General features: G+C 41.8%; 1 protein-coding gene across 1 annotated transcript in view; it reads left to right on the forward strand.

The window, feature by feature from the left end:
- tgfbr2a (transforming growth factor beta receptor 2a) overlaps positions 1 to 23343 on the forward strand; it is a 31708-nt gene that overhangs the window by 1385 nt on the left and 6980 nt on the right. Inside the window, exons 2-5 of the mRNA XM_033638043.2 lie at positions 5226 to 5367; positions 8187 to 8377; positions 14161 to 14936; positions 15726 to 15867. Coding sequence (XP_033493934.1) covers positions 5226 to 5367; positions 8187 to 8377; positions 14161 to 14936; positions 15726 to 15867 — 1251 coding nt within the window. The remainder of the gene's footprint in view (positions 1 to 5225; positions 5368 to 8186; positions 8378 to 14160; positions 14937 to 15725; positions 15868 to 23343) is intronic.

Here is a 23343-nt window from a genome sequence, read left to right on the forward strand (position 1 = left end):
CAACAACCATGTCGGATTTTGAATGCTGCTGAGTACGCGACACTTTGCGCTTTATGAATGTGAACATGACGACAACTTGGTCAAAAATTAACCACTAAAATAACATCTTAAATAAATAAATTGCCTCTGAAATGTGGGGCACAATAAACCTTATACATTATTGCACAAAAATCATCGCAATTCACTTTAAAGTTAATAAAACATCTAAATTATAATTAAATTTTGCCTTAAATGAGAGGCATTTTGTGCCGCACAGTATGAATGTAAACCCTGCACATTATCTGACAGCTCACTTTAAATAACAGATAATATAACATCTCAAAAAAGATTAATTGCTGCTGAATTCATTTTCTAGATCAAAGTACTGCCAAAACGCATCTCTCCAATTTCCCACCTTGCTGTTTTAAAGCTCCAGTCTACTTGAGCATTACCACCAGGAGGGGGACTGCTGTCTGACAGATCTGTAACCCCCACTAGTGGTGGGCAGCTGCATGACAGTTATATTAAGCAGCCTTTTACATGAATAAAACACTAACAGGTTTAACTGACTAATATTTCTGATGCCAACTAGCAGACGTTTAATCGTTTAGACGTTTAGTCGTGCGCATCCCTATTAGATGCCAGTATTACTATCTTTAAGAGCCTGTGGCACACTCATTTTTTAAGCTAGTGCATAGCAAGGTTCAGGAGTAAGTAGTTACATATCCAGAGGTCCATATTACCTCTGGATATCAGAATGGCGAGCTCTCGTGTTATTTTTAAATGTACATTAAAGACCTATCTTTTTAATCTGGCTTTCAATGTGGAGTAATATTACAGTCTTGATTTTTAAGTTTTAAACATTGTTTTTTTTACCTTCTTTTATCTCTCATATTCATTTTTATTCTGTTTTAATTATTTATTTGCTTTCTTTTTAATTCTATGGGTTTTTTGTTAGTTTGTTCTGTTTTGGTTGGTTTGCTTTTTAAATATTTTATTGTTTTGTGTCATTCCAATTGGGATCAACTTGCCTCTGCAGCAGCTGCTCCTCTTCATTGATCTGATCAGCTCTGAACGGATCAACAGACCAATTATCCTTCCACTACCCCACTCATAGACTTTAACTCTATAGGAAACACTATATAATTTTAATCCATTACATTTACTGAGAAGAAAAAATGTAATTGAGTTAGAGTCAAAATGCTGGTGATTACAAAGGGGTTGAATTTGAATATATTCTTTCCTGTAAAAAAAAAATGTAAAGACCAAATCACAATGCTTATTTACACTAACTTCTGGGTAGAAATCCGTTGCATAACTTAAAACAGACAGTGTTGAGCAAACGCTGCCTCAATTGATTCATTTTTACCCACTTGAAAAAAAAAGTCAATACCAGTGTAAGTGTGCGTGTAACAGAATATTTTCACCGCTTTTCCATGCCGTCAGACAGCCTTTTGCGACGGGGAACTGAGGCTATTATATTCAAAGCCATCAAACTCCACTGACAAAAAGAGTAATTTTACTTAGCAGAACACTGTAGTTGCTGGTCTCCATTGGTCAGTGTGTGCAGTAAGGCGGGGAAAAAAGTCAAATATTGCGTACATTTACAGTGATATTGACCTTTTTTAGGAGGCTAAAATTTGTTTTACTGCTTGCTCAGCTTCCGTGTCAGTAGATTTGGTTTATCAGAGATGACAGCAAAGCAACACAGTGCATAAAATAAGCACAGCAAAAACATCAGACAGGTAGCACCACAGTGTTTAACTGTATATCTTTGAACATTACGGTTACAGCTGAAAATGACAACAGAAATAAACAAGTTTACCAATTTCACATACGTCCGCAACTGAAATAACAGTTGTCTACCGGAAGTGATTGTTGTTGTTAGTGTGACATCATGGTGATTCGATGGATATGTCAACACTACTGCGAAGGTCGTAGTATCTTGTGAAACTGGACAACCTTGTTGAGCTTGACAAGCTTGTTGAAAAGGGGGCTGAAAAATGCTCTGAAGTTAGGCTACATTTTGGCGAGGGAACAACTGGCATGGCCGTTTTCCAAAGGGTCCCTTGAGCTCTCACCCCAAGATATCTGAATTAAAATGGGTTCTATGGGTACCAAAGAGTCTCTGCTAAACTTAAGTTTCCCAAAAATATTTTGTTCCTTAAGGGCGGCACGGTGGTGTGGTGGTTAGCACTCTCGCGGAGTTTGCATGTTCTCCCCGTGTCAGCGTGGGTTCTCTCCGGGCACTCCGGCTTCCTCTCACAGTCCAAACACATGCAGATTGGGGACTAGGTTAATTGATAACTCTAAATTGTCCGTAGGTGTGAATGTGAGCGTGAATGGTTGTCTGTCTCTATATGTCAGCCCTGTGATAGTCTGGTGACCTGTCCAGGGTGTACCCTGCCTCTCGCCCGATGTCAGCTGGGATAGGCTCCAGCCCCCCCGCGACCCTCAAGAGGATGAAGCGGTTAGAAGATGAATGAATGAATGAATTTTGTTCCTTACAATAGATGTACTGCTTTAAATTTAAGCTCTATATTTATCTTTTTAAGGAAAATTACAACCAGCCTATTTGATGAAAAATAAATTGTCTAACATTTTTAGATACAAAACACATTTAAACAGGATTGTTGTGGAACTCAATGATCACTGTACTTGCAACGGTCTTTGCACATCAGGTAGTTAGTATATTAACTGTAAAATAAGAAATGAAAGTAAATACATATGCAGTTCCTCAACTCTAATATTGGCGTAGTTTTCAACTAGCCTGCATACTTCAAAAGGATAATCAAACCCCAGAGATTCAGTTATGGCTTTCTGTTTTGGTGTGCCACCCCAAGATTTTCACTGGCTCCATCTGGCCACCCCTTATGAAAAATTTCTGTGGGTGCCACCGATCCCATCTTGTAAGTCACAGCCTTTAAAGCCCCCATCAGATGGGTTATCTCCATCTTTGATGTGAAGCCACATTGCTAACAGGTCTAGCAGCCCCCCTGAGGAAGACAGTGTTTTACCTTCATCTGTCTCAGACTCAGTCCCAGCGGCACCAAGTGGCTTTGGCTGCTCCTAATCCTCTTTCCCCCTCTCTGCAATTATATGTAGCCCTGGGTGACAATTACTACCATTCATCCCTTCCATAGCCCGCCTCCTGGGTTTAAATGACATGCTCTTTCAGAGGAGTTGCTCTAATGATATAATTACTCCGGCTCAACCACCTTCCCACCACTCGCACTCAGGCATGGACTATCCCCTCAGTGCTGATTTACTTCAAAACACCTCACCAACCCGCCAGGCAGAGTTTTTAAATTGCTCTGTCAAGTAGTTTAGTCTAGAGTTCAAGTGTAATATTTTGATGTTTTTATTTGTGTGGGAGTCTCTCAGTTAAGGCCAGAAAGCAATACCCATCTGCAATATCCTGCTAGCTTCCTGTCAAAGTATCTCACTCTGGCACAGGAACAGGATGCCTTCAACGTATACTGCTCTAGATTTGCTGCTCTTTCACACTGCAGGTTGTACAGTATTTCTGCCACTGCGAGCTGCAGGTTTTAACCCCGCCCTGCAGATTGGGTGAAATGACACAGTAGGCTTTTTGTGCAGGGTTCAGAGCGCACGCTCACACAGCACCTTTCCTCAAGTCAGTGTGAAGTTAGAGGCGAACAGATACTGAACAGATTTCTTCACTGTATCCTGCTGAGAAATCTGCTTTCACTTACACTTCCCAGTTGAAAACATCTTACGCTGTGGTCATGTGATTAAAGTTTCATCAGTGCCATCTCAAAACAAGTGGCTACTGCTTTAGATACATCAGACTTTTGTTGAATGCTTGTTAAACCACAGTATTTAGGTAGAAATGAACCCATGTTCTCTCTGGGTTGGGTCCCAAGCTGCATATTCTGATAAAAACTTCAACTTCCTGTGCACGTGGAGTCAGCATACAGTCAGAGCATGGTTATGTGGTTTTACTGTAGCACTGTCACGTCTTTTCTCTTCCTCTGCTTTTGTGATCTGGCCATTTTGAATTCAGTTTATCTTTCTGTTTGTGTTGTTTTGCTACATAAACTCTCAGACCTGGAAGGAGCAGCAGTCTTCAGCATTTCTCCTTCTCCCTCTCCCTCCGTGTTTACTCAGTAGACTCACAGCGAATGGCCTAACTTTCTCTTCACTTGACTCGACATTGTGTACACTTGTGCAAACTCAACATGCACTAACAAAACCGTGTGGGATTGTCCGTAAGACACATTTTTTCCTGATGCTTTAACCGCTGGTGCTAGACTGTTCATGGGAAATTTGGAATATCCTCTGTTCGGAACATTTCCAACTCTTAAAGCCACAAAATCCACTTTCCACTCGTGCTTTTATGTGGTGGAGAGTACTTCCTTTTACAAAAAAAGGAAAATCCGAGAAGACAGGGGAGATTGTTCACCTTCCTTGTTGCTCCATCTCTCCTTCCTGTGCCAAACAGAGGCACGCTGCCTGGCTGATTTTTATCATTAATAGTCTCATGCAAGGACAGACTGCAGAATATCTGTTCGAATACAAACACTCACAAACACGCACACAAATTTCTCTCCCCAAACATTCATAGACACTCATACATAATGTCGTCCTCCCTGTTTTTTTTTATATTCACAAACAGAGTTGGCATAACACCTCTCTAGGTGGGGAGCCGACTCATCGGCTTGACAAATTAGAGACTCCTCAGCGAGGAGATGCATCCGTGTTTCCTTTGTTTGTTGTTCTTGCCTGTCTGGCAGTTGTCTCCTTAGATGATTATCAAACCCACAGGCACTCATCACACAATCCTGTCTGTCTCACTGATATGGGTCTGCCTGCCGGCAAAGTCAAGTCTGAGCAAGACCAGAGGAGGTAGATGCCACTGCGTGCTGCTCTTATTGTTCAGACTTCACAGGGACAAAATCTGTCCAGCCCTCTAGGAAGAAATACTTCCATGTGGTTGTGTTAAATATCTGCTACTACTTATCGGCAAGAAGACTCCCAGCCTTTAATTAGATTTTAAGTTTTTCTTGCTTTTCATGCTGATACCTATCGTGTATACTCATGCTATTGATCATCATGGGAGTCATTTCTGAGTCATATGTTTGTTATTTTAATGTTCAGTGCTGCTTAGTCAAGCCCAAGTGTATTTAAGAAAATGGTCTGTTACATGTTTTTACAGAGTAGACTGAATGTTTTTCTGTATCCCCAGCTCACCGGTTTTCTCTCTCTCACTTCTCCTTTTCCAGAGGCCTCCATAATGAAGTTAAGAAGACTGTGCAAGTTCTGTGACGTGCGGCCCACCAGCTGCACAGGTAAAGGGACCTGCAAGGTGGAGTGTGAAATCACAGCAATCTGCCCTGGTGACGACGATGTGTGTGTCAGTATCTGGTAAGTGTAAGCTTGTGTAAACACAATGTCTACATTCCCAAACCACATTTTTATAAGAGTAAAGGCCAGGGTTATGATGCAAAATGGTTTTAGTTAGTTATATAAAGAGACACCCAAAAATCAAAAACACATATTTATCCCCTTACCTGTAGTGCTATTTACCAATCTAGATTGTGTTGGTGTGAGTTGCCGAGTGTTGGAGTTACCAGCCGTCGAGATGTCTGCTCAAATACAATGAAACAGGGTTTACACTAGATTTTAGATTTATTTTTTTATGGCCAATATGGTTGTTAATATTACAGAATTCTAGCCCTATTGAACAACTACCAGACATATGTTTAAGATATAGCAGCCTACAGTTAAACATCAAACATCGTTAAAACACTAGATAACTTTAAAATAAGCTAATTAAACAGTGAGTAATCACAGGTTTAGTGGGAGAGGAAAAGGACTTGTTGCTCCAAGCATTACCGTAAATCACCAAGCCCACTATCCACCGTCTGCTTCACCATGGCTGTGTGAAGCCCAGTCTGTTCTGTGAGGAGACCTGCAGTGTGGTAAAGATCCTCCTTGAACTTGATTTGTGATGCTATCACCTAACTACACAGAGCACACTAAAGGCCAAAACACACTGGTGCTGTACGACGCGTGTCAAAACAGACGCCCCCATTATTCTCTATATACAAACCTACACCGGCGGCGTGTCGACATGCATTGACGTGACACGCCGCAGCACTTCTCACTATTTTCCTATTTTCCAGCGTTGCCGCCCTTGAAAAAGCACTTCTTTTCAGAGAAAAGCCTATTCTGTACTTCTTTTTGTACTTGTAGAACTTTGGCGCCATGTATCCTAAGCAACTCACATTGGTATCGTCGTTGTCTGGTTGTCGTGGTCGTCCTGCGTTGTGTGTTTTCTTTCTCTTCCTGCATCTTCTTCCTCGTCTTTTGTTCTAATTGGCGGTTGGCAACCAGCTAGTCACATAACTGCCACCTAGCAGAGTGGAGTGTACAGTCGAATTCCGGTTGATGCCCCGCAGCGCGACGCTTTCTGTGCGTGTTGGGAGCGGCACTTGACTCGCGTCAATGACGCCGCCATCATGTGATGCCGCCGGTGTGTTTTGGACTTAAGAAGAAGACCGTGACCGCCCTGGATGTGGTGTATCTTCAGGCGAGGGATGGATGCAGGGATGCACTCTGTACTGCTTTGGTGGATAAATAGATCTACGTTTAATTAATATCCCAAAATCTGGTCTGCGTAATATACGTTCATTTTTAAGTTGTCTTCTTGGCAACATAGGTCACACAATAGTAGGGTATTTAATATGTTATTTATTAATTTAATATGCATATTTCTCACCAGATATTTTGGCCGTTGATATTTTCATCTGCTGAACAACTACACCCTGTAATGGAACTAGATGACACTCGGCTTGAGGTGCTATAAAAAAATACATCTGAAAAAACTCAACAGCAATTTCTTTTTCTAGAAATCATGACCCGTTTACTCAAGATAATCCACAGACCTTGTGAGCAGTTTCATGTAGGAACTATTTTCTTTCTACTGAACTACACCCTCCAACTGTATCACTGTGCCGAAGGAAGTGTGCATCTACTCATGGGGGAGAGGCTCATGCCTGTGAGAGCAGGGGATGTAAACGTTGGTGGCGTCTCCTCGGCTGAGCTGTAACATTAGCTAGCTCAGTGGTGCCTGATGATCCGTTTAGCAACAATAGCTTGGTAGAAAGAAAATAGTTTCTACATGAAACTGCTAACACAAGGTCTGTGAATCATCATGAGTAATCAGGTCATGATTCCTGAAAGGAGACATCGCTGTTGAGTTTTTCAAATGCATTTTTTGTGGCACTTTGAGCACCACAAGACAAGTGCCATCTAGTTCCATTATATTCAAGAGAGGGCAGACATCTCTACAGTCAATATGTCCAACTCTCAACTCACACCAAAATGATCTAGACTGATAAATAGCACTACAGGTAAGAGGAAAAATATGTAGTTTTGATTTTGTGCTGAACTTTCCCTTTAAAGTGGAATGAACATTTCTGATACTACACGTACAAAGAAAGAAATGAGGAAACGAGGGCACTGTGGATACTCTTATTAATAAGATGAGGCATAATTTCCTCCCAGAGGCCCTGAGATGTCTTCCTTGAAGTGACCTTTTCCTTTGAACACTTTGTCAGTCAGCATCCTGGTGAAGACTGTTCGCTGCATTATGACAGCAACACTCATCAGCACTGAATCTGACTCAGAATGTGAGAAGCAGCAGGAGGCAGATTTGTATCGGTGTTAAAAGCTTAAGGCCGTGTTGCTGTTTCTCATTATATTAGCGATGTTGCAGGCATGTTCTGAGCTGACGTCAGCAGAAAGCTAATGACACATGGACAGCAGGACCTCTTTAAAATGTTCCTCACAACTCTGCGGCCGATGCTGCCCAGCAGGAAGCCACATTTAAATATGTATGTTTGTGCAGGTTCAGGGTTTTCCTTGTTTCCTGTTTGTTATGGTGTTTCAAAATCTGGCTGTTTGTGAATGTGACCTCTGTATTGCAGTCATTTACATAATGCTGAGACTGTGGACTGCTGAAGGAGACAAATACGCCGTTTACAGTTACCACTTTATCACTGTACGGCTTAAAAAATTGCATTATTTGCACAACTGCAGACCTGCCATCATTGCCTTCTTACATGATAATACAGATCTCTGAAAAGGGGACTTCACTGCCAAAAGAGTGAGCCGAGGCTACAAATCAAACTTAATCCAGTAAATGGCAGTATTTTCTGTGTGTGTTTTCTCTTTCCAAGGAGGGCGAAAGATGACAATTTCACCTTTGATACAGTCTGCCACAACCGATCTCAGAAACTGTACGGCCTGGCCCTGGAGGATTACAACAACAGCAAGTGTGAGATGAAAGAAAGAAAGGGCATGGGCTCACAGTTCTTTATCTGCTCCTGCTCGGAGGATGAGTGCAATGAGCAAATCTTCTTTAACTCCAGTAAGTTAAGACACAATTATTTCGCCTACTAATCCTTTATTTTCACCCACTCTTGAGCTTAGTGAGTTTCTTCAGCCAGTTTATTTTTTGAGGATTGTGACTTTGAAATTGCAGTGGAAACCTCTCATAGTGATCACGTCTCTGCATGTCAGATTGATCACCATAAGCAGATGATTATTCTAATCAAATATTTTTCTTTTTCTTTATTTCTCATGCAGATTAAACTCGTAATTGATATTTGTATATTTATTACCTGACTATAAAGTAATGAAACAGACAGCTTCAAGTTTCAAAATACAGCCATGTGCATTTACATGACGTGGGCGTCTTCAACCACAGGTGCTTTCTGTGCGCGCATTCTTTTCTGTCTCCATCACAGGCAGCTATGACTGGTACTCGTTGTCTGAGTAGACTACACGAGGTTGCCTGAGGAACACCAAGTTTCGCTGCAGTATGTTATCGGCTTGTTTTGACAGTTTGATGAAAGATTCGAGGAGACTGACTCCGTTTTTCATTGAGAGAAAATGAATTCATTTTCCAGTCGTTTTTTCAATGTGCATGCAGCAGCAGCCTCAGGTAGCCAGATGGAAGCAGACTGGTTATCATCAGGCAAAGTATCATGAAATTCCATAGTTTTTAATTGTTTTTCATATATCCTCCATGTATGAAAAGACCCAAATGATTACTGTAAGTGGACTACTTGATTACTTCAACAGCCTTTGTATAGAAATGATTCTGTCCCAAGCTTTTTGATCCATAGAGGCCACTGATCACTGTGACAGGTATAACTATAAGCAGTTTCCACTGTATTTCCATAGTGATCTGGTAAGATGCATCAACTGCACTGGAAATACCATATTAAAATGATACTTCACCCACAAAATGACCATTTGTATATCAGTTATTCACGGCGTGCTACATTGAATTTGTGTATTTCTCACATCTCCACGGTGAGTGGAGGATCCAAAAAAGCACAACATTCTTGACGAATTGAAGTGAAACATGGGCCACACTTAACAACAGCAAAACTATATCAAAACGTCTGTTTCCAAACTCTCATTGCGGTCATGCAGTATACCCCAGGTCTCATTTATCCAGTCGTATGCTCCGTACCTCACAAACACGTGCATTTTCACTAATACATTACAATATAAAACACTTCCGCCTACGAGTAGCGTTCCCTGAGCGTGCAATGAGCAGAGTTCAAATGCACAAGGCATGCTACTCAGCCGTGCATGAGACTGTTTGTGCTGACATGTTTTAAATCTCAATCAAAGTGCTTTGAGTGGATGGGAGACTAGAAAGGAGTTATACAAGTGCAGGTCCATTTACCATACTGAGCATATGACTGGATAAAGGAGACTTGGATTGTACTGCAAGAGTCGTGTGAGTCGAGTTTGTAAACTGATCTTCACGAATCTAAGGTAACGTGGCGAGTTATTGATATACAAATGATCATTTCATGGGTTGATTATTCAGAAGTTTCAGAAATGCAATGATGATAAACTCTTGTCTTCCTGAAATTAAAGGAATAGTTAGACAGTTTTTACTGCAGAGAGTTGGATGAGATGTTACAGAGCCAGGCTAGGTGTTTCCCTCTGTCTTTAGGCTAAGACAAATGGCCGCTGGCTGGTCTTACATTGAACAGGCAGACATGAGAGTAGTATCAGTCTTCTCATCTAACAGTCAACACACAGAAGGAGCACATAAGTTTTATTTCCCACATTTCTGACCTGTTCCTTTAAGTCGTACGAAGTTACATAAGTTCCTTATTAGTGCTTCTCTCTTGCATGCTTTCACAGTGGAGCAATAGTGCAGTAACAACTGTGTTATGTATGTAAAACTGGGACTCTTTGGTTCTTACATCTGCGCAACATAACATGGTAACGTCATAGCCCCGGTCGGCCTAATATTATTATGCCAGTTTCTATCAGCTTGTCATGTAAGGCGTCATGCATGAATGCTTACATGTGTGCACCATAATGCTCTCCAGATACATGATTGCAAACAGGTCTTGTAGCTTTAGACATTAGCTTGTAGACTCCAGTTACAGCACTGGTCCTGGAATCAGATGTATTTTGACTACAGCATCCAGGCAATAATAACACAGAGGTACATTTCTGAGACCTGGCTGTGCACAGAGAGCCAAATTGAAAGCATCTGCACAGTGCGAACCACGTAATGGAAATATATTTGCTTGCTGTTGAGAATGTCTGTGCACTGTCTGTAACTTCTCAGTGACTAACACGAGGCAGTGTTGTAATGAAGGAGCTCAAGGCAACAATTCCAGTAAATTTGGGTGAATCTACCTCTTCTCCTCGAGGTAGTGACCAGTGACTCATTGTCCAAAACATTTGATTCTGATTAAACTCTCACGTATGGCATATTTTCCACACAACTGAAGGATGAATTGGGACACTACAAGAAACATCTCAAAGCCAAGTTACAGGAAATACTAAGTTGTTTATCGCATACCAGCTGAAATACCTCATAGTTGCCACAGTAACGGAGAACCCTGTTTCCACGGAACTGGACCACTGTGGTGACAAGTGGGCTAATGGTGTTAGAAAAATACCTAATTTCAGAATAACAAGTTTATGATAAACAAACATAAAGGTTAATGAGTTAATCTACCAGTACACCTGATTTTAAAGTTTAATCAAGCTTAAATTATGCTTACTGGAGGCAAACTGCACAAATGCTTATGATTTGTGCTCTTTATGGCTGTTCCAGTCGATCAAATTAGAGAAAACAAGGCCACTTTAAGTCCTGAAAGGAGGGAAGTAAAGAAAAAGTCACAAAAACCTCCGTCTTCAGTCAGGAGGACAGAGTCAACAAATGTCAAGAAGTTAACGTTAAAGCTTTGGGTTGAAAATGCCTTGAGTTGGATGCAATTTCAATGTGCTGTGACAACTTCTGTGTGTTTTTAGCCAAGACCCAGATTTTTAACTGTGTTAAACCAGGCCTTTGGGAACAGACCACATAGGTAGAAATAGTAGCTAATATTAGCTAAGCTTAGTTAGTAACGTTAGCCTGACAGCGCCGCATCCATTTACAGAGTTGAGACAGTTATTCAAGCACATTTACTATCCCAGCAAAAAAAAAAACAAGATGGTGGTCGTTTCAGACTTGAACCCAACCGCAGACAATATGGTTACAGTCCACCAGACTCTTGTACACTTTCATCGGCTCACTGTGTAATGCTAGTAACATCAGGATGTCTGGAGGACGAGGTAATTTGTAACGACGATCGTGTCCACACCAGGAACATTGTTCACATTGTGGGAAAAACTACTATTGTTTTGTTTGGATCACATCTAATATGAGTTTTTCTGACGATACCTGCTGTCTCCAGGGTCATCCAACCCTTTTATGTAGTCACGTTCCTCTCTTTTGAAGTCACGTTCCTCTGTTTTGAATTCATGCAGTATATTAATTTGAAGCATTCTCTGGCACAAGAATTTCCTTCAGGATAAATAAAATTCTATTGAATTGAATTGAATAGGGATTTATCAATTTTTGCCCTCCATCTGAATTTCACGTGCCATAATAGTCACACGATTGTAAACAAGCTGCTAACATTTTGCTGGAGGCTATGTGCCAGACAATTTCTTTGCCGGGAGCAATGATTTGGAGTCTCTGCTGGTTGCCTGGTAGCCTCACAATGATGACAAGACGTTCAGCTCGGTGTTTCCTTGTATTACCTGTCTTTATGCTTAGCTAATTAAGTATTGTAAGTAAGCAAACAAACAAATTTCATTTAAAGAATGATTTGAGTTTACAAACAAGACCTCAGAGCAAAAACTTTCAAACTGAGAAACAACAAAACACACTGTGAGTCACAATTTTTGCCAAACAGAAGTTTCTCCCCTGAACATTCAATATTTCATCCTTTAAGTGAGGGTTTTTGGCCGAGGCTGAGAGACTCCCAGAGGCACAGTGACAGGTTTGTTGTGAGAAATAGCCTCTCACCCTACGAAAATAAAAACAAACTGTCTGGGGCCATGTTGAGGATTTCAGACATGTGGTTTCCTGTTTAGAAAAAAAAGAAATTAGAGAGAACCAGAGGGCTTGACTGGATGCCTTCCCCATTCGTCTTCCTCCCTTATTTCAACCTGACTCTGCTCCTCACATCCACACCTGCCTCTCAAATGAATTTCTTATCAGTCTTTTAGGCAAAATGGAAAAATTGTGAGCATATTTCTCCTTTTAAATCTGCTCCTTTCTCACGTTTTGCAACCCAAATCAACTACATTTAAAAAAAGATGCCTTTAATAGCTGCTAATTTTAAAACCTTCAGGAGAGTTGTATTGCATCTTAGCAACTAGACAAGAGGTCGTATAAATGATTAAATTTAGAACCCATCAAACTGTAGACCGGTCTGGCTTTTCTTTTTCAGTATGTTGTGTCTGGTGATATAGTTTTTATAGGTCCGTTTATGGCTGCAGCTTCAAACACTGGACCATAAACGCAGCACAAGCATAAACTTTCACTGTTCGCCCAAACCATAGCAGCTCCAGACACACCACCACCTAAATTATAAGAATACTATAAAGAGACACAATATGTGGTTGACTGGGTCAGGGTTTGGAGCGGTTTGCATTTGTGGCCCAGACGCTAACTTTAGCTTTCTGATGCTTATAGACATTCCACAGAGAGAGACGGGTCAGGTTCCTCTGCTGCTCTGAGAATATTACTTTACTCTTAAGATAGACAAAAACATACAATCTGCCGAGACGGAATTCGAGTTTCATTTCTCTTGCATTTTGGAAGACAAAGTGTTTTCGAAATACTTACATGGTGTTCACACAGAGAAAAGAGAACAATAGAAGACCAATTTTATAAAACTGTGTTGAACTATACAAATATCGTTGGCAAAGTCTTCATGTAGTTTTTGATCATATTACACAATCTTCTTTTAAGAATTTGTGTCATATATGAAGATTATGTGGTATGATCAAAAGATCCAGATGGGCTACTAAACAGAACTTTTGTAAACTGCTGTTTGAGGTCCAAGATGAACTTTTAAAACCTACGTCATTTGTTTTAGGGCACTTGACACACTGACACACTGTATTATCACTTTGCAAAGTTTAAAGTGCACAAGTTTGTCAGTGCAAGTGACATCTTCACATTACACAGTGTGGTTTATTTGGTCACTTTCCAAATAGAAATATCAGTGCAGGTTTAAAGGAATGCTTCACCCGTTAAATGATCATTTATATATCAATGACTCACCCAACGTTACCTTGAATTCACAAAGAAAGCTGTGTTTTTCTCGTATGCTTCCCCGACGAATGAAGAATCCTGTCTAACAACTGCAAAACTGCATCAAAGCATTCGTTAACAAACTCTCACACAACTCCTGCAGTATAATCCAAGTCTCACTCATCCAGTCGTATGCTCAGTGCTTCCCAAACACATGCATTTCTGCTAAAAGCCTACCATTTAAAACACTTCCACATAAACAGTCTCGTGCATGGATGAGTAACGTGTCTGGGCAAGTGTGTGTTCAGGAGTTCTGCTGTCACTCACCTGAGCCTGTCGCTTCCTACTCATATGATTTGCTGATGTTAAATGCAGCCTCCACTTAATAAATTCATCAATAATTTTTTTAATTATTATAATTTTTTTTCACATTGGAGGAACACAGACTTCAGCATGCCACTGGATGAGTAATTGATACACAAATGATTATTTTGAGGTTGAAGTATTCATTTAAATTTAATTATATAAATGGTTGCATCTTTATAATCCTAACCCTTTGGCTTTTGTCCCCTCAGACATGGATTCCCAGGTGGTGGCAGTCATCTTAGTAAGCCTGGTGCCTCTGCTGGTTATGGCTGTTGTTGTCATCACTTCCTTCTACTGTTACCGGGTCTACCGCCAGCGGCAAGCCAACTCCAAGCGCAAGAAGGGTGCTCCGCTGGACTTCAGTGACGCTCACGCCATAATGATAGACGACGAAGGCTCAGACAGTAGCTCCACGCATGCCAACAACCTCAACCACAACACAGAGCTGCTGCCCATAGAACTGGACGTTCAGGTTGGAAAAGGACGCTTTGCAGAAGTTTACAAAGCCAAGCTTAAGCAGGGCTCCTCGGTCAGCGAGGAGCAGGGCTTTGAAACGGTGGCCGTTAAGATCTTCCAGTATGAAGAGTACGCCTCCTGGAAGAATGAGAAAGAGATATTCTCAGACGCAGACTTGAGACATGACAATGTGCTTCACTTCCTCACAGCAGAGGACAGGAAGGCGCAGAGACAGTGCTGGCTGATCACAGCCTACCAGCCCAGAGGGAACCTCCAAGAGTTCTTGATTCACCACGTCATCAGCTGGCACGACCTGTGGCTGCTGGGGGGTTCGCTAGCAAGCGGAGTGGCTCACCTTCACAGTGACCACACCCCATGCGGTCGCTACAAGGTGCCAATTGCACACAGGGACATTAAGAGCTCCAACATACTGGTGAAAAGCGACTTGACCTGCTGCCTGTGTGACTTTGGCCTCGCCCTCCGCCTGGACAACACTCTGTCGGTGGATGAGCTGGCCAACAGTGGGCAGGTAAAGCCTTCTAGTCCTAAATTTTGTTTTTATTTGGTATTTTTTTTTACTTTTAATCCCCTGTGAGATAAAAAAAAAAAAAAAAAAGTCCTCTCCTGATATAGTTTGAGCTGGCGCCCCAGACACAGGCCATTCCCCGCCCTGCCATATATTTCTTTGAAGATATTTATCAGACCTTGAACAGAGCTGCGCCATCAATCAAACTTTTCATTTCTGATCCCCATCACGCAGGGACACCATTTCTAAATATTTGGCAGCCTCTATATCTTGGCCCATAATGCTGATAGAAATGGTGCTGTAAGTAGTCTGAGGTGGTCGTTTTATTACAGTCACAAGAAAAACAGGCTTGATTGATTCTTAATGGACTCATTACGCTGATGTAACAGGCCAGAGTCATAGAAGACTGTTATAAAAATGACTCATTATAAAAAGGCCTCACCCTCTGCTGTGCAGCACACCTAATGCATTGTAATGCCCCTAATGCATTGTAAGGAAGTGTGAGTGAACACATTTTCCAAGGTGGTAATTATGTGAAGACAAGCAACGTGTTGTTGAGCTCAGAGCTACCTTCGTTTTTCCAATTATTTTATACTTCAAACATGTTTTGATTCAGATAAACGTGATGCGACAGCTTACAACAGCACAAAATTACCACCTGTCACTTGATTAATGCAGGTAAATAACTCTTACCGCTAAGATGGACTTCTTAGCTTTAGCCTTTTCAGGTAAACAACTCCTGTGTGGTATCATGGACTTTAATGAAATCTTCGTCACTCTGTTTTTTCCCAGGTGGGTACAGCCAGGTACATGGCCCCAGAGGTCTTGGAGTCCAGAATCAACTTAGAAAACATTGAGTCTTTCAAACAGGCTGATGTTTACTCTATGGCGCTTGTACTGTGGGAGATGATCTCCAGGTGTAACGCAATTGGAGGTAAGTTGTGCTGGTATTTTCTTCTTTAATTCTCAACAAGGAGGCAAATATGGTTATTTCTAAAGATGTGGAACTACTCCTTTAATTTTATTTCACTCCGTTGCTGACCTCTAAGTGTGTTTTTGTGTGTTTACAAGTGTGTTTCTGATGCAACAGTGTTTTGGGGACACCTGCTGTAAAGGAATACAGTACATCATCCCTTTGTTTTTGTTTTTTTAGTGTGTCCCCTTGGTAGGGTTGGATGTCGAACTCTTTTAAGGGTACTGACTGAATTATGTTGGTACTACTGAGTCTCAATTCACATTAAATCCAGCAGCGACAAATGTTGGTACCTAACAGCACATCTGGGTGAGAACATGAGTTTTACACAAGACATGGAAGTGTTGCCAAACGCCCTGAAGCCTGGAAGCCAGCAGTGGAGCTCCACAGAGCCGTTGGTTTCCACTTCAGACAGGAGGCGGAAGCGGCCCAAAGCCAAGAAAACGGCCAGGGAGCTCAGCAGCTGCTCCGTTGGCTTCCCAGCGAGACAAAATTATCGCTGCAGCACCGATGTGTCATGGTAGCTTCGGTGTCCAGTTCATTTTGTTTTCCACATTATTTTATAGCCTACTATCACTACTACAGATACACACACATACATACACACAAGCAGACAGACAGACACAACATATTAGCTCTGTGTGGGATTTTAAAAGAGCAGAGAAGCAGAATTACCGTGGGCACAGGTACCGGTGGTATTGGTGTTGTTTCTGGTTCAAAAATGAACGTAATTCAACATAACAGGAGTAACTGATAGACAAATGATAATATTGTGGCTGAAGGCTTTCTTTAAACATGACACAGCAGCACATTGCCCAGTGTATACACAGTAAACATCACATGTGACCTTTAGTTAATAAGAGACATAACCACATTTTCGTTGGTAAATTAGAGATTAGCATGAGCTGTTGGGAGTAAAGGAAATCAATAGAAGCACTGATTGATGAAATTCTCTTTGGGGCCTGTGTAGATATCCTTAGAAATACTGTAAAAGGACAAATTGCCTCCACGGCTCACTTGACCTCTGAGGAATTCAAGCTCATTGACGACTTGACCAATTAGGAGCGCAGTGACCACCTCCACCTTGAGCTCGCTTACTAGATGTGTGACACAGTGCGACAGGACTTATGTGTGTGTCGTCCGTGGGCCATTAATCACTGTGGGAACAAAATCTAAAAGTGTCAAACACACAATCCATCTTGTAGAAGTCTCAAGGATCAGCCTTCACTTTACTAATGTAGCGTTACTTGTGTTTGTCATTCTGTTGCAAAAACAAGGCCAGGATATGTGCAAATAATAGAAATGGGTGATTATCTGAAGGCAAACCACAGGGCAGCATTTCACGTCGACACTCGGCCATTTGTTTTCACTTCCCTTTAGTGTCTCTGTGGTCCAGTTTGTTTCTGCGACTGCTCCTGTCTCCATTGTGTCAGAGCAGTGATTGAAAGCAGGGGTTTTGGGCACAAATGCTTCTACTTTGGCGTTTTCCTGTTTTGCCCCCACGATCACCCCTGGGGGCCCTCCTTGAAGTGTATTGCAGTTACGCTGAGTCCAAGAGTCCTCTGAAGAAAAAACATGGCAGAGTGACCCACAATCCCACATGCTTTTCTTTCCCAACAGCAAGAATATATGTTCTCTGTCGGTACACCTTTGAAAAGAAAATAGACCATTTCCTGTTTTGCAAAGAACACAGTCCCCAAGACACGCTGTTCTTAGACCAAAGTATGGATGTCTCCTTTATATGAGGATGTTTTGCGGCTCATGTCTCTTGAGAGTGGACCAGACAGGATGCATGTTGGTAGAGATGGACTAAACGAATCCAGGCTAAGTTTGTGTGGCTTTGCTCAGTTTCCTCTTGAGGGATTTGAAGGACAACAGCTTTATTCATCCCACTCATCCTCCTCCATCCATTTCATTCATTTCTCTTTCTCTTATTCCCCTACTTTACATTTATTTAAATCTCTACTGAGACACGGTTCAGGGGAGCATACATTATTCTAGTCCTAGATAAATACATTTTTCTGAACAGCATTGCATAGATGAGAGATGGGCAGAAAAGAATGAACAAATCTTTTTTAACAACTCGTTTAATGTACCAGGTCAACCTGTCAAACAAGCCTAGTGCTTATGTAACATGCTGTGAGGTAGCGCAGCACTGAATGAACGAGCAAGGACCGATTACATCAAACTCAAGTCTAGACCCGCACCAGGCAAGGCCAATGGTGCATTCATGTGCTTCTCAGATGGCTTCTCTTCCAACTTTGGTGTGCTCATGAGCTTTAAGTTTAAATGTTAAAAAAACAACAAAGACGCTACAAAGTAGATGTGTTGTATGTTACTGCTCATATCATTTAAACAAAATGTTGATAATGAAGAGCAAAGGGAACAGATCAGGTGAGCCATGAAACATGATCAGGAACTCATTTTTCAGATTATTCTGACACCACATGAATGTAGCACAAGGCTGTGGATGTAACTGGGACGTCTGCTACTTGCAAAGAATGACACATCGCTGGTCAGTGACATTTCTGTAACATCCCATGGAGCTGTCAAACATTCATGTACGGTATCAGACTGCCACAAAGAAAATTACACAATATTTTGCAAAAAGTATCAAAACTCGAACGAATCGGCACATTTACATACATCAACTCGAAAGAGCCGCTACTGTAAAAAGACTCAGTCCGCCCATCACTAGCACAGAAACTTCTAAACTTTTATCTCAGTTTCCCAACAGTTTTCTGTCTCTTTCTTTCTACCCTGAGGCAGGTGAGGCAGCAGTTAATTACTCTCCCACTGCACCGAAACATTGCAGACAGCCATCCAGCTTTGCTCACGCCGGCGAAGACAGACAGGGAGGACAGGCTAGCGTAGATTTACTTGAGGGAGGCGAAGCAGAGGGGTTTCCATCCCACCCCTGGACCAGAATTGAGACGAAAGATAGAAGCAGCTGGAATACCTCATGTGTGTTCCTGCATATCTCTATCCGCTTTTCTCCAGACTTGACATCTCTCCGAGACAGGCAGAGGGGTGAAATCTGCAGTTCATTAAGGCCAAAGCCCAAGGAGACATTCTCATGCTGAGAGGTTAAGATGTTGCGCAAACAGAGCCAGTCTCGTACCTTGATAGACCCTGAGGAAGGTGGAAGGAATAAACTGCGTAAATGAGATGCAGTAATTTGGTTTTGCTCCACTGGCAGCTAAAAACTCTCCTTGTGGATTGTACGCTGGCAGAGATCTGGTATTGATTCTGGAATCAGAGTGTCCCGAGAGTAAAAAACTGATGTGTTTACAGAGTGTACTTAAAGAGTTTCATACTTTCACACCGTTGGCCTTGTTTTTCCTGAAGTTGTCAAGTCGTCCCTGGAGGTCAGTGAGTCACTGATGACACGCTGAGAACTCACCTCCTTTGAGACAAAATATGAACACATGCACACACACACACAAAATCAGAGTGACACATCCCAGGGCATCATTATAATGGCTGAGGTGAAGCCCTGGTTTCCTCTCGTCTCTGATGCCACCTGCCTGTGTGTGTCTGTGGAAGACAGATGTCTGATCAGCGCTCTGCGTCTTGGTGGCTGGCAGCCACATAGCCGGCTCTGTCACAGTTCCTGGGGCCGTGGTCTGATCTGAGATCTGCCAGGCGAGAAGAACACAGCCGTCTGTCTGCAGCGCCAGTCAGCCAGCCATGAGCCATCACTTTGCTTTCTTTATCTTCCAAGACTATAAAGACACAAGAAGAGTTAGAGTGAGAGGGAAACAGAGAGATCAACACACCTCAGAGAGAAGGAGAAGTTGGATTCGAGGCGCAGGCCTTTTTTTTTTATTTTTTTATTTTTTTTTTTATCTCTGCCTCTGTTCCCTAAAATGTCTCTCCTGTATAATTTAGCTGGTCCAGATTTAGGGCTTGGAAAGACTATGAGGGCGTTCCTCAGGCGGGTGGGGCTTCGTTGGGGGATAATAGTGGAGTGATGTTGGATGTGGAGCTGCAGACGGAGAAATGCCTTAAGTCCCTAGAGGGAGAGGTTGGGCTAGACTGGAGAGGAGGAGAGGTTAGGGCAGCTGCTCTCCAGATGTCAGAACATCAACTCCTCCAGGACTGGCGGGTCTGATGGTCCTGTGTGTGTATGTGTGTGTGTGTGTGGGGTCTGCCATCATCCACATTTGGGGAAAAAAATTGGATTTAAAACCACTTGATTGTGGATGAATTAGGGACAAAATGTGTGCGCCCAATTTGGTTTCACTGAAGTTGCATCCAGCATGAGCTAAAATAGTTTTCCTCTTTAATGGGGTTAGGTGAAGGTTAGGGCATGTACCAGCTATAGTTAATGGTAGGGTGAGCCTCCAGGTTAAGTCAGTGCCATATGTACAAAAGCGAGCTCTGCTAGCGTGTAATGCATATGTACACATCTGTACTAAATGACTTTAACAACCTGTGAGGAACACAAAACAAGTGTCACAGCCACCGCAGCCTAATGAAAGCCAGCAGAGGCGGCTGGGAGTGGATTAGTCAAGCTGCTGTTGCAGACTTTGGGAAACAGACAGTGTTATTGTGATCACATTACTAATTTATTTCCAAGCACATGTTGGAACTCTGTTGATCTGTTTTTTCTGCTTTATTCGTGTGTTTTGGTGACAGGATTCCAAGTCTTTTGGAGGGGGGGTGTATTTATGGTTTATTGAGTAATTAGACAAAAATGTTAACTTGGAAGTGCAGTGGAACAAGAATATCAAACAAAATATCAGATGCTGGTCTGAGTTATGCTTGCTCTCAACTTTGCTGTAATCATTGAGGTGGTTTGTGTTTCTCTCTTTCTCTTTGTTTTGGCTGTGTTTGGCATGCCAGTGCAGTTCGACCATTGATATCTAAACATACACATCTATGTGCTGCTAACTGAAGACTCAAGTAACATGACTTGAGTCAGACTTGAGTCACAGATTTAATGACTTTAAGGCCCTGACGCACCAGGCTGATATCTAAGAACTAGTGGCAACAAAGGCCAACAGTTGCATCTCTTAAAATCTCCTTAACACCTGTGTCTCCAAAAAAAATGCAATGAACAGTGAACACACTGCAGAGACTTCAGCCAACAGCCAACTCACACGTGTTCTGCACCTGTGTGAGAGGAAATAACTTTCCATACCAGCATGCGGCAGTAGTCTGTGTTCATCATTCAAAAAGGAAGTCAGGCAGGACACATTCAAAATGCTTCTTAGCCAGTTAGCAGTAGCACATCACATAACAAAGAACATTTATCATGCACAAGTGAACAATAACACAAAAAATGACAAACCTTTTCTGCAAAAGAGCTCGGCAAAAATCTCAGGCCCTCCTGACTTTACCTGTTTGTTTGCTTTCTTCACCTCCATTTCTTTTCTTGTCCACTGAGCTGCCAGTCAGAGTGATTTCTGATGGGCTCCATCATCTCTGACGCTGATTCAATGTGCTGAATCAGGCGAAAAATAGCTGGCAAGGGCAGGGCACACCGCAAAAACTAGGGCAACAGACATTAACCAAAACCCCGACATCAACCAATGGCTGACTGTGGACTTGGCATGTCAAGGCCTTTAGACTCAACTTGACAAAATCAAAAAAGACTTGCAACTCAACTTGGACTTTAACACCAATGACTCGTGACCTTACTTGGACTTGAGCCTTTTGACTTGAAAATACTTTACTATACTCTAAGCCCAAAGATTAAAATGTATGTTATTTATAAAGTGCACCAAGAATCAATTAATATTACGTAATTTCATGGGTCAGTCAACTATTGTTAACTATTGTCAAGTTACCCGGATGTCAACAAAAACTAAATTGCAGTATGCAAAACTTGCGAGTCAAAAATTAAACTGTGAAACTGCACAAAGAACAGGGTATGACAGTGGGGCTAATATTAACATAGTTAGCAATTTAATGGGGTTGCTTTTGGCTAATTGCAGAACTAGTTAGTTAATAGTGCTATATGCTATGTGCAAGGGTCAGCACTTGGCTTTGGTAGTGTCATGGTATTACAATAAACTATTGCATTTAAAATTCCAACACTGACTTTCAACACCATCAAAAATACAGACACTCATCGTTTAATTCTCTCCATACTGGAGAAACTGCAATGAGGATTTTTTTGTGTGTAGTGCACATCACGCACCACCAGAGATCTGTCTGGTGCAACAGGCAGCTGAGCTGACTGCAGGTGGTGGGGATAACGTTACAGGACTGTAAACAGCCGGCCCGCAACAGCAGAGAGAGACAGATTTAAGGATTTATTTTTACCGAACCAGAGCAGGTGATTATTGGAACACTGGACTAACTAACAGCTTATAAGATTAATCAAGATGATTTTGTGTTTTATTTTGTTACTGTTGAGTTAGATTGAAGTGCATATTAGGCTAGTCTTGGTTCTATAAAAGAGAGAAACTTGAATTCAGAAGGTGTATGGATGTATTTCTCTGTTCAATAATGACATAGTTGTAAGGATATTAAACTTCTTGATATTATTGTGAGTTTATTGTTTAGTTATCAAACTGAAAAACTAAAAAGCTTGCAGAATGTAGTAAAGTCTGGGGTGAGTGAGTTCCAGCGCCACACACAAATACCATCATGTACCATATACCCTGGGGAAATTTCAGAAAGGTATAAATGTATGAAAATATTCAATCCGCCCAAACCTAGTCAGCACTACTTTTTTATGATTAAGTTCAGTCGCACCTGTTTTAACAAATAAAAACAAATTTTATAATGCATGTATGCTTTTTGTGAATTTACAAAGGCATTTCGGTGAAGAGCACATTATGATTTGTTTAAGACTCAAAACTGAAAGTGTAGGACTCAGGACTTGAGCGGAAAGACTTGAGACTTACTTGTGACTTCCAAAACAATGACCTGGTCCCACTTCCGCTGCTGGGGCTTTAATCAAAGGAGAATCAGCACGTGGTCATTCCCTGAACGACACTTAAGAGGCCATATAGTCATTAGCTTTGGAAACACGGCTGTACTGTCAGGGATGTATGTCACAACGCTCCTGAGGGATGACACTCACTGAGTAGTTTCCCCAGTCTGCCATTGTAGCTAAATTTAACAGAATTTCTCTTGGCTGCAGATTCACAGACAGTTTCTACAGACATGGCTGACAACTGGTTAGGAAAGTAGACATTAGGGATGAAATATGTGCTTGCAGTGCAAAATTCCCATCACTACATGTCAGCTGTTGTCGGAGACGCAGTGTAAGTTCCTCATTGTTGCCGCGCTGAACTTGTTACATTGCTTCGCAGAAATCTTGTCAATATGCAGTGTGTGACTTTTGCAAACCACAGCATTCCTCACTCGCCCTGTGTTGTGTTTTTCAATAGCTTTTGCGAGTTCAGAGTTTAATTTAAGGTTTGCCTGGAAAAACCATCTTCCCTTTTAGGGCAGGGCTGGCCAATCTTTCCATCCTGG

Source organism: Epinephelus lanceolatus, chromosome 16 (assembly GCF_041903045.1).
Source record: "Epinephelus lanceolatus isolate andai-2023 chromosome 16, ASM4190304v1, whole genome shotgun sequence".
NCBI lineage: Eukaryota > Metazoa > Chordata > Actinopteri > Perciformes > Serranidae > Epinephelus > Epinephelus lanceolatus.